Genomic DNA, 13,062 nt, shown 5'->3' with positions numbered 1-13,062 from the left:
ATATAAAATTTTTAACATTACATATACATTTTCGTCATTACTGCGATAAATATTGAAGATATGTATGTAATAGAAATATAGATTGTACTTTTGTAAATATACGTTTTGTAAATATACCTAACGACGTTAATGATTTTTTAATATAAAATATAATATAAAAAACGTGAAAAAATATTCTTAGAATCGATTTAGTATAATATAGCACATAATACAATATGAAAGTAACATAATTGTGAATAAATAAATAGCATTTATAGAAATAAAATAAAAGCGTATGTTATTAATTGTGTTGCTATTGTAACAAATATATATTCACATTAAAGTTTATACCAAATTAAATTTATGAACTTGTTTATAGCTAAAACTCTTTTGATTTTAAATTTCGTATGCTTTATATAATTCTTCTATTTTTTCTTCTGATTTGTTTTCAGTATTTTTACAATATTCAAGAAGAATTTTTATTCCTAAAATAAAAATAAATTTGTATAATATTGTTAAAAATAAATGTGTACAACATACATACCATCTTTTCCAGCATTATTAATAAACATGATAAGTGCTCTGAATCTCTTTACTTGACTTAAGTCTTTTAAATACTGATGTATTGAATCTTTTCGCGGTATGAATTCAATTCTAAGAATATCTAAAACTTCACTGAAAATATCTGATTCCATGGAATCTTGAAATATTCTTGGCAAACTATTTGAAGGTAATTGCTGAAATACAAAGTTATTAATTTCATAAAAAGATATTGGTGAATATATTATTGCGATATTAAACTAGTTGAATACTTTTAAGTAATGATAGCGATATTCTGATGACTTATTTCTGCGCCAATCTATAAGGAATTGTACAGCTGTTTTTGGGACTTTAGGCGGATCTACTCGTACATTTTTTTCAACTTCCAAAAGTTTAATTAAAGTGTTATTCTCTATAACAATTTTATCATCAACCATATTAGATGATTCAGTTTGTTGAACATTATCTGTACTGTTAATTAAGATAGCTTCGTTTTTACATATTGCAATTCCAAATTCTGCATCTTGTACTACAATACGTTTCATTGACCTCTATAAATAATATATAGTTAAGTATTTAATATTTTTGCAATAAATATTAAAAATTTATTGATTTTAATTTCACGTTATTTCCTTACTTTTGTGTGTAAGTGAGGTGGTTTTACAATAGGCTCTACAATTTCGACATTATCTTTTTCTGGTAACCATTTTGGAATTTGCATATATTTTGTTTTGCTTTTTATTGTCTTATTTACAACATCTTGCTCTATTTTTTTATTATTTATTTCTTTGTTTATTTTATTATTAGAATTCCACATTTTTTCACCAATATTTTTTACTACTGACGTTTCTTTCAATGCTTTTTCCTCGAATATAATAACTGGCTAAAAATGTTAGGGTAATATACATATGAGATTTACAATTAAAAAGATAATAAATATAAATATTAAACCTTAGCTTCTAGTTTTTTATTGATTTGAGTAAGTTTAACTTGTGCTTCCTTGTTAGAAGGCTCTAATTTCAATATTTTTTCCAAATCTTCTTTGGCTTCTTTATATTGTTTTAATTCTAATCTAGTAATTGCTCTTCTATGATAGGCTTTTACATATGTTGAGTCCAATTGTATTGCTGTAGAACAATCAGCTTCTGCAGAGTATAAGCTATAATAAAATAAAGTATAATATTATAATACTATATGTATAATAATATAATGTTCAAAAATATATACAAATTAAAAACGATATACTTGTCTTTTTTTAAATGACAAAGAGCACGATTTGCATAGAAAACTGCATCATATGGAAAAATTTTTATTGCCTCGCTATAACATGCAATGGCATTATCCCACTTTTTTTGCTGTACAAATATATTGCCTTTTTGTTTATGCTCTATGGCTAAATCATGCTTTGTTGTTAATGCATCTTCGTTTAATTCTTCTTCAGATTCTTCAGATGAATCTGTTTTATCTATTTCTTTACAAGCTTTTTCCTTCATTAAAATATTTTAATCGTCAAAAATAATAATTCTTAGTTTTTTTTATATAAAATCTAGTTGTGATATAATATGTGCTATCTAAATATATAAAAATCATGAAAACGAAAAAATTAAAGGACTTACTACATCAAATTTATCCCAAGCAGAATAATCACTTGATTTAATTCGTTTTATATTTGTATTACATTTTTCTTCTTTTGTAGCAGGCTTTTGTACTATCTTTTTCTTTTTACTTCTTATTGGAGGTAGAACCTATATAACGAATATCATAATTATCATGAAGCTTAAATAAAATAAAAGATGAATATTATTTCGCAATAATTATTTTAATTATTTTAATTATTTATTTTATAAAGTACAACATTTACTTGGTCATTGTTTTGATTGAGAAGCTCCTGGTCTTTGCGTTTCATTTCCTTTTCCCAATTTTTCAAATCAAGAAATTCAGTTTGTAAATCTTCTGAATTATCTTTTACTTGTTTTTGTAATAAAACAGACTTGTCAACGCTCATACTTAAAGCTCTGGAAGCAAGAAATAGTTATTACTTCGATATAGTTTATTTGATTTCACTTTTTTATACATTAAGAGAGGATTCACACATTAAATCTTTCATAGCATCTTTCAATTTATTTATATAAGTTAAATATTTTAATTTTTATAAAATACAAATTCATGTATTTTACGTACAATATATATCAATAATTATATTAATTTATTACTATTGAAAAAGAGAGAGAGAGAAATCCAATTCGTAAGTCCCAGAAAACTTATAAATCATCAATTTATATTAACCTATACGCATTACCAGATAAAGGTTTTTACTTGCTTTATACTGTAGTGTTAAAGTTTTTTCCGTTGTATGGCAGTTCGATCGAGTTCGCAGAACCGTATCTATGAGGTTAGAAATGGGGGTTGTACACAAATCTTATATTTGTGTTTAATTTGTTAATAAAAAAAATAAAATTTACATGATAAACGAACGTGTATATATGCTCATACAATTTTTACATTTCTAAATTTACTTTGAGTAACGATCGTATTCGAATGAACCTGAATATGTATCTTTATTACGATGAAATAACTAAACATGTTTATATTTTCGCGCTTTTGAAAGGTGTCAAAGGATCGTATCGAAATCGTACCTTGTAATAAAAATTCGAAGTAAGAAATCTGTTTTTTAAAATATACGGAATGAGCTTAACATTCGAACTCATAGATTTTGGATACTTTCCATCGGATCGACATCGAGCAAGTTTCAATGTTAATACATATCCGAAGGGATGATACTGACTACCGAAGCAGTTCTCAACGGACGAGTGTCAGGTGCGCATCCAAAGAAAAGAAAGGTTTCTTCGAGATGCTTAATTTGCAGTTTGTTAGTATTCGTGAAAATTTTAATTTAATGTCGATTTGTTTACTGTATATTAAAGTTTATAATTTAGAATTTTTATATACAATCGAGTGATTTCAAGTGATATAATAGATCGGTATAAGTTTTTATAAATGTAATTGTTACCTGTATTGAGATTAAAAAATTATAGTGATTTAGATAAGAAAAAGATTGTGTAATACTTTTGAACTACGTTAAATACGTATAATGAATATGGAACTGGACATAAGAACTAAAAACAAAAGTATTTAAAATATATAGAACATATCGTTAAATCGAACGTTCACATAAAATCTTTTCACAATTTCACGATTGAGTTTATATTAAATTTAGAATAATTTGCTATTGGATGAAAATAGTAAAGTAAATAATTTGCAATTACATAACTGAACAGGAGTCAATTAAAATATTCTATGTCTACATATTTTGTTGCTACGTGGGTATGAACGGTAAGAATTCTATAATTAAACACATTGACTCTTTTTAACAATATGAATAAAAATTAACGATCGTTAATGATTGTTCTCGACGTTGTATTGCAATTCTCTACAAAAATTAATGTACTTGTATTAAAATAACTATTGAATTATTCGTTTTCTCTCTTTCTTTTATGTTTTTTTTTATATCATTGCACTTTCATAACAAAAATATTTTTTTTCATTTATAAAGATTTCGAGAAAGTGCATATTATTTAAAATAAATCGAAGAAAGGTGATCTCTTGACAAATCGGATATTTCTTTATTTTTGATCGTCATCTAAAATAAAGTAATAATTTACGAGAGAAATAACATTTAAATTTGTTTATCGATATCTCACGTACGATTTCGGTACATACGCGAAACATCGATAAAGAATTTAGGATGCGTTTTTTATTTAAATATTTTTCCACGTACCCATATTAATATCAAGATTTTAATTACACCCACGATAGTGTCAAAATCAACGTAGGATACATAAATTCGTCGTTTTAAATATACATTTGAAATATATTTAATTTCAAGGTTTACATCTCAAAATTTGTATTTCGATGCTGCAACTCGTTCGTAGATGTTTGACTTTTATGAATCTATCAACAGAATACATCTCGATGAGTTTTGTATTTTTTGATGATTAAAGATATTTAATGCTTTTTCTAATATAATGCTACATTGATCGAGAAAGGAAAAAGATTGTTAATCGGAAAATATTTAAAACTATCATCATCAGTATTTCTCAAGAAAATAAAAATATTAATCTTTTAAAAACCATTCACACGATAATAACTCGTGAGGAACTGAGTCTTCGTCACGGTTGACTGATAACGGAACTATTAAATTTGCAGGCTTACGTGTATTTATATATCTCTTTTATGAATATTCAAAATTTCTCATAATTCGTATGTACATTCTATGTTACTTGTATGTATACTCGCGAAACATGGTGACAGAAATACATGCGAAAACTGGTTAATCATATAGCTTATATACTTATTTATTATCGGACTACAGATATATTAGGTATATAATAATAATAATAATAATAATAATAATAATAATAATAATAATAATAATAAAGAGAGCGCATCAGGCTACAAGTAGACATGAGAAATTTGAAGGCCTCTTTCTGTGGCTACTAGCGTCTCTTGTGCCAAGACGATAAATTCGGTAGTCGTTTGAACGATGAACGTAGTTAAATTTCGGAGACAATAGGTCGTATGTATATAGATATATGGAAAGAAATATAACAATTTATTCTAATTAAATGTTTAAAAGAAAAATGTAAATTAATACTAAAATATCTAGTAAATATTTAAGACAACTCGATGAGAAAATTATTCTTTTCTAATGTTGTGCCTGAAGATTAGTGAGCACCAGAATAATTCAGATTCAAGGACGGAACATGAAAGTTTCCAAAAAATCATTAGAATGATTAAAATAAGTGACGATAGTCGAACGAGACACGGCACGTTCCACAAAACTCCCACGTCCGGAAATCTTTTATAAATTGTATGTTTATCTAGACAGTGGGTACTTCGACGAGCGATGCTATATTTATCAACGACGGTGCATACTGGCGCGAATCCTAATATTTAATATTATTTACGACGCGACTGTAAAAAGAAAAAAAAGATTTCCAGTCACGCCAACATTTTCTGCGTTGGCGTTGAAACTACGATGTCTCGTTCGTGACATAATTTGCACCTCAAATAATATTGCCATTCAAGAAAATATTTATATGACATCGTCTTGTATTCATTCATCATCAATACTTTTCAAATTCTTGTCTATTATAATGATACGAAAATTTATTTAATAAATAACGTTATCCTATAGTGGAATGAACTTTTGGGTATTCTTATAATGTTTCTTGAGATAGTATATGCACCTTCTAAGTACTTATTTGTCAATAAGTAGTTGCAACACGTTTTAGGATAAATGATGTCGTTATAGAGAGACATATATGTAGATACGTCTGGCGCAAAGACCTAGGCCTAGTTCTTTCCGGTTCTAACCGATTTTACCCCTTCGGGCGACGCAACTATTTCTAGCTGCTTCTATGTAGATCTGCTTGTAAATCGCCGGCGAAACGACAAATTTCATTGTTTCATTATCTTTAGGCAATGGTCGTTCGTATCAGATGACCGCGGCTATTTAAATCGTTAAAAGATACGAAATGATCTTGAAGTATCATGACTAGAAATTCGATATTTTTGGGTTCCAACACTCGAAGGAGCTACACGTATAAACGTCAATAGAGTTTCGAAATTCTATTTTACGATAAGACGAATGTGTACGCCAACCTACAAGAATTGCTTTAATTTCATTTCGTCGAAAGAACGTGCGACTTGTTTCAACTTTAAAAATCTTAATGCAATCTTATAATAGAATTAATAGAATAATATCGAAGGACATTTTATATTTGACAAGAAAGCTTATATTCCGATTCTTCCTTAAAGGTGCAGTATGTACCGTTTGTGGTCATAGCATGATAGCTACATTATATCTTTTCTCTAAAGAATGGGATACATTTGCAAATGGTAGGTAAAATGAGCGATGGTCGTATTTCATCCTCTTATTTCCTAGAAACTGAGAGCTATTTCACTTGTAATTTACAGATAAAGGGTAGTCTGACGTCACAATTTATTTATGAAATGGCAGGACTGTATGTTACTTTACTAAGCACTAAAATATTAATGTGCACTGTACTCCATCATAACGATCGATTATGGTTGGATTTCGAACTATGCAAATGTCAGCATATCGAAATGTAAGATAATGTGCAATCGATTCTTTATGAATTATTTTTTTACTTATTCTATACCTTATAATTATATTTTGACTCACAGACCGAAAAGTTAAAATTTAAGCGCAACGTAAAGGGATTGAATAACTATATGAAATCAAAAGGGAAAACGAGATTTTTTTAAATGGATAAAAGATGACCGTCTCTTATCAATACGAAGTTGCCAGCTCCACGAGCGGAGGATTTACCAGACTTCTGCTTATGTGGAGGGGTTCGCTCTACAAGCTTATTTACAGAGAACTTGTACTCTTTGTGATTATGTTCGCATCACTCTCGGCTATTTATCGTCATGCTTTGACCGATTTACAAAAGAGGTATGCGCTTAATTTGACAGATTTCGACTTGCAATGAATAAAATTCTCTATTTCTTTTACAGGGAATTTGAGAAATTCGTAATATATTGTGATACGTTCATTAACTTAATTCCTCTTAGCTTCGTGCTAGGATTTTACGTGTCCCACGTAGCTGATAGATGGTGGAAACAATATAATGCGATACCTTGGCCGGATAAGTATGTTTTCAACTTTATTATTATATTTTTTTTAAAGATAATTCTTTATTTATTTCTAGGGTTATGCATCTAGTGGCACTTTATGTTAGCGGAGATGATGAATACGGTCGTATGTTACGGAGAGGTCTTATGAGATATTTGAATCTCTCCCTAATACTTGTACTACGTTCCATTAGTTCGGCGGTAAAAAGACGGTTTCCAACTCTCGATCACGTGGTAGATTCCGGTAAAGTAAAATATCGTCTACAAAAGCGTTCTATTATTATTTCAGTAATTAATATGTCACAGGTTTCATGACTTCCTTGGAATTAGATTTATTTCAATCGGTACCAAGTCTCGAATTCAATACCTACTGGATCCCATGTACATGGTTTATCAATCTGTTGAAGGAAGCACGTCGAAACCATAGGTTGCCCGATGCGCAAGGTTTAAAAATAATTATGGAGGTTTGTTTACTTGGATTTCATTGATGGGAAGAAACGAATTTCTTAAAAATTATCAAGTGCGATCTAATTGTCGTCCGAGGAAAATTTTCTTTAAATTTATGATCTTCCTTACACGTAGCTACGTGTCAATATCGAGTATTTGTTTCGTCGAAACGCAAAGATCGTCACGCTCCATCAACGATGACTTTGTTTCTCAAGATTAAATATGAGCGATTTAATGACTTTTGCGATTACTTATCGGCTCAACTTCGTTTCTTGTCTTGGTAATGTCTCATATAATTGCATTAACAATTAACAATTTCTGATTCTAGTCCCGATAAATTCTTTTAGCAAAATAAGTATACAAACTCCTTCAAATTTTTCATACATACATATATATGTATATATACGTTGTAGGAATTCAATGATTTTCGCTCTAAATGTGGACTCTTATGGAGTTATGACTGGGTTTCCATACCTTTGGTTTACACGCAGGTCGTGACCCTTGCAACGTACAGTTTCTTTGCAGTTGCACTTGTTGGTCGTCAATATATCGAGGGAAATCAAAAACAATTTCAGCTAAAAGTTGACATATATTGTCCTCTATTTACGATTCTACAATTTTTTTTCTTCATGGGTTTATTAAAGGCAAGTACAATATGAATAATAAAATGATATAGATACTAATTTGATAATTCACTACAGGTAGCTGAACAATTGATAAATCCTTTTGGCGACGATGACGAGGATTTCGAATTGAATTGGCTTATTGATCGTCATGTCAAGGTAAGATTGTCATGTTTTTTGATCATCAATAGTTTGCCTAATTGAAAACTTGCGAGTGTTTGCGTTTGCTTTAGGTATCATATTTGGGCGTGGATACTTTGATGACTCGCTGTCCGCCTCTCGTAAAAGATATTTACTTTGATGCAGAAAATCTTATCTTACCTTACACCGAAGCAGCAGCAGCTTACAAGAGAAAGACTTATCGTGGCAGCGTTGCAGATATGCCGTGAGTTTCCTTTTGGTTCTTGATTGTTTATTCTTTGACGTTGAACACGAGAGAAAAAAATTATTGTAACATGACAGCAAAAAATTTTGTTTAGGGTGCCAGAAGAAAAGCAAACAATGTTCTTACCAGGAATATTAGAAGAAGAGGAAGAACCCAGAAACACACCTCGTACGTCGAGTGCTAGTTTAGTAACGCATACTGACAGTCCAATGACTGAAAAGCGGTAAGGTTGAAATTAGTTAATTTAATTAATTTATCAAATATATATATTTTTTCAATTAATTTAATATGTGCGTATGCGTGCATGCTTGAGTGCAAGATTAAAATGTAGATATTTTTTTATGGGCGAGCTTTAAAGATTTTATATACGAACTCTATTAAGTTAGATTCGTTTGTTTCAGCCAGATTAGCGGGTCACCTCAAACAACTCCATCGATGGTTAGTAACTCTAGTGAAACGGTTCTTCAATTAGATAATCAAGAACAGCAACAACAACAACAACAGTGCGAAGCTGAGCAAGGCGATCAACAACGCAGGCGTTTGACTGGTGCGATGAGAAAATTTTCAGCTATTGCTAGGCATACGAATCCACGAATTGAGTCGAATCGAAAGCCTTTCTTTGCAGCAATAAAAACACCCAAGATATTGCTGCAACCTTGGCCGAGTGCCACCAACTTATCAGGAATAAACCGTCATCGAGGTCCCGACACGCCCGCACCATTTACTGCTCCTAAAATACTATGCGTCCCACCAGCTTTACAGATTTCATTTACCGACGAAGCCGAAGATCAAGAGAATCGCGAAGGCTTTGATAACTCTGCTTTTTTTCATGAAGACGTTGACGATCGTTACATAGAGGATCAGGACGATAATACAATGGATAAGTTAAAGAACGTTAAACAATTTGAACGATTCGTTTTAGCGGATACTTCGGAATGTTCAGATGCGCAACTAGAAGCGATAGATCTACAGCGTTTCAGAGAAACTATAGAACAGAGATCAGAAAGCTTTTCTAACTATCTTCTTCAAAGACAGTGTTCTTCAACCGGATCTAGCGATAAGAAGGGTGTTCATTGGAGAACAGATGAGAGACGACCTTCGTTGCTGGCTCGTCGGAAGACCATTCACAGCGTCCCAACTTCTCTGCAAATCATCATACCACAAGCAAGGAGTTCACCGAACTTAACCAATATAAAAGTTGAAGAGAAAAAGGTAGAGAAGCTAGATACTTCCGATGAATCTGAAAAGGATACCAAAGTTTAAATATCGGTATAATTCATATATACTACATATTTGTGAGTACGATAAAATATTTTAATTTTGATCGGTTTTTCCCGCCATTATTTATCTTGTGCGACGTTTATATACTGATTTAAATAGGCTAAGTATTAATATTAATCTCTCTTCTTATAGCATTTGATACATTTGACAAATTTTCTGCAACATCATGGTAAATATTAGTTCAGAGAAATGATCATGTTTATTTATTTTTCCACTGGTTACATAATTTATAATTAATCCAACCTCTCTCTCTCTCTTTCTCTCTCTCTCTCTCTCTCTTTCTCTCTCTCTCTCTCTCTCTTTCTCTCTATCTCTTTCTTTTTCTCTCTATCTCTTTCTCTTTCTCTCTCTCTCTCTCTCTCTCTCTCTCTCTCTTTCTCTCTATCTCTCTCTCTTTCTCTCTCTCTCTCTCTCTCTCTTTCTCTCTCTCTCTCTCTCTCTACTTTTATTGTTTTGATAAAGGAGTAAATTATAATATATTTCATTTCAATGCGCTTCTAGATCATAATCAACATAGATAGTAATATCTATAATGAAAACAAAACAGATTTGATCAAGTAATAAAAATATAACATCTTTAATGCACATATTTATGATATTATATTGCTATAAACCATGTTATGATGCTATAAATTTATTAGAAATTTGTAATAACATTTTAACATATTAATTTATTTAATCGTTTTACTGTCGGCCAAGATTTAAATATTTATAAAGATATATTTATTAGTTTCCATCTCAGTATTATTATAAAATGACTGTATTATTATAAATTAATTATTTCTATAATTTGTATATGATTCAATTTATGATTTTTTAAATTGTAAACAATAACTATTTGGCGGAAGAAGCTGTGCGATTAATATATTCTATATTTGTTGAATAATAGTAGCATTTTAGAATAAATACTTATAATTATTTTCAAAACATTGGGAATTGTTATGTATATATTGTAAATATTAGACCCCTGAATGTTTCTTTAAACACAATAGAATATTTCGTCATTGTTGATTAACTTCAAGCATTTATCTTCTTATTATGTTCATGAACCTTTTATGTAATAATAAAGGCATGGATTCTAATTTGATAATTTATTGTATGTATAACAATTAATATATAATAAGTGTTAGTAAATAAATAGTAGATGCAACCATTTTTGCATGCATTTTTGCATTGTTCATCATCCTTGGTTTTATAATGGTTTACTCGAACTATGAATCTAAGTGTAATTCTTGACCGATTTTGATGAACAAAATTTTATTTTAAAGATGAAGTTTTAAATAAGAACTCCGCTTTTTCAAATTTTGAAAAAAGCTTTATTTTTTTTTTAATCGTGTCAAGGAATGGTGTCTTTTCGAGAATAATTTTTGCAAAAAAGTAAAGAATTTTCAAAAATCCGAAAAAGCGGATTCTCGCTTAAACTTTCACCTTGAAAATGAAATCTTATTCATCAAAATCGGTCAAGAATTACGCCTGAACTCATTGTTCGCGTAAACGCTGTTTTCGATATTTTTCGCGAAGAAAATGTTTCGTACGTGGCATCTTTCGAAATTTGAAGTATAAGGGAAAATTCCTTATATCCTCACTACTAATTTTCACTTAAATCCTTGAACGGTGTACGTTTGTTACTGTGAAGTTGACGATTGTCTGTTTGTTGTGTAAACTGATGATGCTCCGATTTTCTAATCCATTTCAGACGCAATGAAATGCATTTAAGGATGTTCACACGGAGAAGCTACGGTAATTCATTCAAGCATTTTAATAAGCTTTGAACAGATGATTCTATGGAAAAAATAAGGAAATATTTGTTTATATCAATGGAACTAAGATTTTAAGATATTGTTAAATTTTAGAAAAATGTGTAGTTCGCTGTATATATTATATACTAGAAATGCAGAAATCTTATAATTAATATGAAGTATAATGGCAAGTATCTAGATTCGTACTACAGCAATGAGGTAGGTTCGAGATTGGATGATCAGTTTTTTTATTCTATCGACGTAAACGAATATAATCAACTAATTTTTATTTTTTTTTGCAATTACATTTAAATCCTAATTAAAATACAGGTTCACAAAAAACTAATTGCTTATTAGTTTAGAATGTACATTATCACTTTTATATTTATTTTTATATACCGTAGTTTTACGGTTTTATATAAATATATGTAGAAGTTTTTATATATATAATAAGTTATATATATATATATATATATATATATATATATATATAAGTGATAATATATATGCGTAGAATACTACGATATATAAAAGTAAATATAAAAGTGATAATGTACATTTTAAACTAATAAGTAATTAGTTTTTCACATAGGTAATAAATCGATTTGTAAAGTCAAAAGAGTGAAATCTAAATGTAGAATAATAGGAACAATATTTAAAACTGGAAAAAGTAAAGTTTATGTGCATATGATGAGCAAAAAAAATCTTTTCTAATTTTTCAAAATCCTTGGAACGTAACAGTAAAACTATATATTTTAAATTAATAAGCGATTAAAAATGCATAATAATTTTATATATTTCCTATACTGAAAGTCGAAATTTTGTAGAAGTTCTTCCTTATTTGATAATGTAGTAATGCGTTATTATCCAATTTTTTATATTTATTCTCTCCACTGATAGTAGATGTGTGTTTTGCAATGATCTGTGCTAGATAGAACACAGTTGCAATATAGTTTTGTTCGAAAGTATATACATTTATCGATTATTTGATTAAAAATAATAATTAGTGAATACATACTTACATATTATATATTTTTTTGATAAAATACGAATTCGTATCGTTCTACATTATTTACGAAGTAAGAATTCCCAGTGTTATTTTTTTATGGTTTCTCTATAGGAGTACTCCATTTTATATTATTACTATTACACTACTATTATAATAATAATAATATATAATATAATAACAAAAATAATACATTAATAAGTAAAAATAAAAGAATATACTTATATACATTATGTACAGTAGCGCTCAAAAGTCTTTTGACAAATAGTTTTTTATTCATAACATCAATTACATTAATGCTATTACATTATACATATATTAAGCATCATAATTTATAATTTACATGTAGTAATTCATATTTATAATAAAAATATATCGTATTCAATTTAAATGAATATTATA

The 13,062-nt window shown here is 29.2% G+C and overlaps 2 protein-coding genes across 14 annotated transcripts; one reads left to right on the top strand and one right to left on the bottom strand.

Annotated features, from left to right (window-relative positions):
* Window positions 1–248: 248 nt before the first annotated feature.
* Window positions 249–4,750, bottom strand: spag (RNA polymerase II-associated protein spaghetti). Of its 7 annotated transcripts, none has more exons than XM_085659739.1 (9): window positions 4,732–4,750; window positions 2,381–2,534; window positions 2,136–2,264; window positions 1,765–2,006; window positions 1,471–1,678; window positions 1,157–1,402; window positions 792–1,070; window positions 524–716; window positions 249–464 (listed from the first exon to the last, which is right to left on the bottom strand). In XM_085659739.1, the coding sequence occupies exons 2-9, from the start codon at window positions 2,522–2,524 to the stop codon at window positions 376–378; spliced, it is 1,530 nt and encodes a 509-aa protein (XP_085515865.1). In that variant the 5' UTR covers window positions 2,525–2,534; window positions 4,732–4,750; the 3' UTR covers window positions 249–375. The 7 variants fall into 7 exon arrangements, with proteins under 7 accessions (XP_085515865.1, XP_085515863.1, XP_085515864.1 ...); XM_085659737.1 differs by lacking the exon at window positions 4,732–4,750 and adding an exon at window positions 4,298–4,442; XM_085659738.1 differs by lacking the exon at window positions 4,732–4,750 and adding an exon at window positions 3,156–3,177.
* On the top strand, window positions 3,182–12,017 carry LOC118444832 (bestrophin-4). Of its 7 annotated transcripts, XR_014982640.1 has the most exons (14): window positions 3,184–3,852; window positions 6,340–6,420; window positions 6,499–6,650; window positions 6,730–7,000; window positions 7,063–7,197; window positions 7,257–7,423; window positions 7,486–7,643; window positions 8,040–8,270; window positions 8,328–8,408; window positions 8,483–8,634; window positions 8,729–8,857; window positions 9,036–9,929; window positions 10,048–10,084; window positions 11,612–12,017. XR_014982640.1 is itself a non-coding variant. In XM_035873517.2 (13 exons), the coding sequence occupies exons 4-13, from the start codon at window positions 6,822–6,824 to the stop codon at window positions 9,895–9,897; spliced, it is 2,016 nt and encodes a 671-aa protein (XP_035729410.1). In that variant the 5' UTR covers window positions 3,182–3,852; window positions 6,340–6,420; window positions 6,499–6,650; window positions 6,730–6,821; the 3' UTR covers window positions 9,898–10,184. The 7 variants fall into 7 exon arrangements, 5 of the variants coding, with proteins under 5 accessions (XP_035729410.1, XP_035729409.1, XP_035729408.1 ...); XM_035873517.2 differs by lacking the exon at window positions 11,612–12,017 and having other exon boundaries at window positions 3,182–3,852; window positions 9,036–9,181; window positions 9,260–10,184; XM_035873516.2 differs by lacking the exon at window positions 11,612–12,017 and having other exon boundaries at window positions 10,048–10,180.
* The last annotated feature ends 1,045 nt before the right edge of the window (window positions 12,018–13,062 follow it).

Source organism: Vespa mandarinia, chromosome 10, assembly GCF_050613455.1.
Source record: "Vespa mandarinia isolate Hongniang chromosome 10, ASM5061345v1, whole genome shotgun sequence".
NCBI classification, from domain to species: Eukaryota; Metazoa; Arthropoda; class Insecta; order Hymenoptera; family Vespidae; genus Vespa; species Vespa mandarinia.
The sequence above is the reverse complement of the archived record's forward strand: the minus strand, read 5'-3'. Positions and strand labels throughout refer to the sequence as shown.

Excerpts from the sequence above, each read along its gene's own strand:
- spag (XM_035873520.2), bottom strand. Across the intron at positions 1,403-1,470 it reads ATAAAAAACTAGAAGCTAAG|CCAGTTATTATATTCGAGGA; the intron begins GTTTAATATTTA and ends TAACATTTTTAG. Across the intron at positions 465-523 it reads TAATAATGCTGGAAAAGATG|GAATAAAAATTCTTCTTGAA; the intron begins GTATGTATGTTG and ends TTTTTATTTTAG.
- LOC118444832 (XM_035873515.2), top strand. The coding sequence starts at position 6,822 with ATGACCGTCTCTTATCAATACGAAGTTGCCAGCTCCACGAGCGGAGGA. Across the intron at positions 7,424-7,485 it reads CGATCACGTGGTAGATTCCG|GTTTCATGACTTCCTTGGAA; the intron begins GTAAAGTAAAAT and ends AATATGTCACAG. Across the intron at positions 7,644-8,039 it reads GTTTAAAAATAATTATGGAG|GAATTCAATGATTTTCGCTC; the intron begins GTTTGTTTACTT and ends TATACGTTGTAG.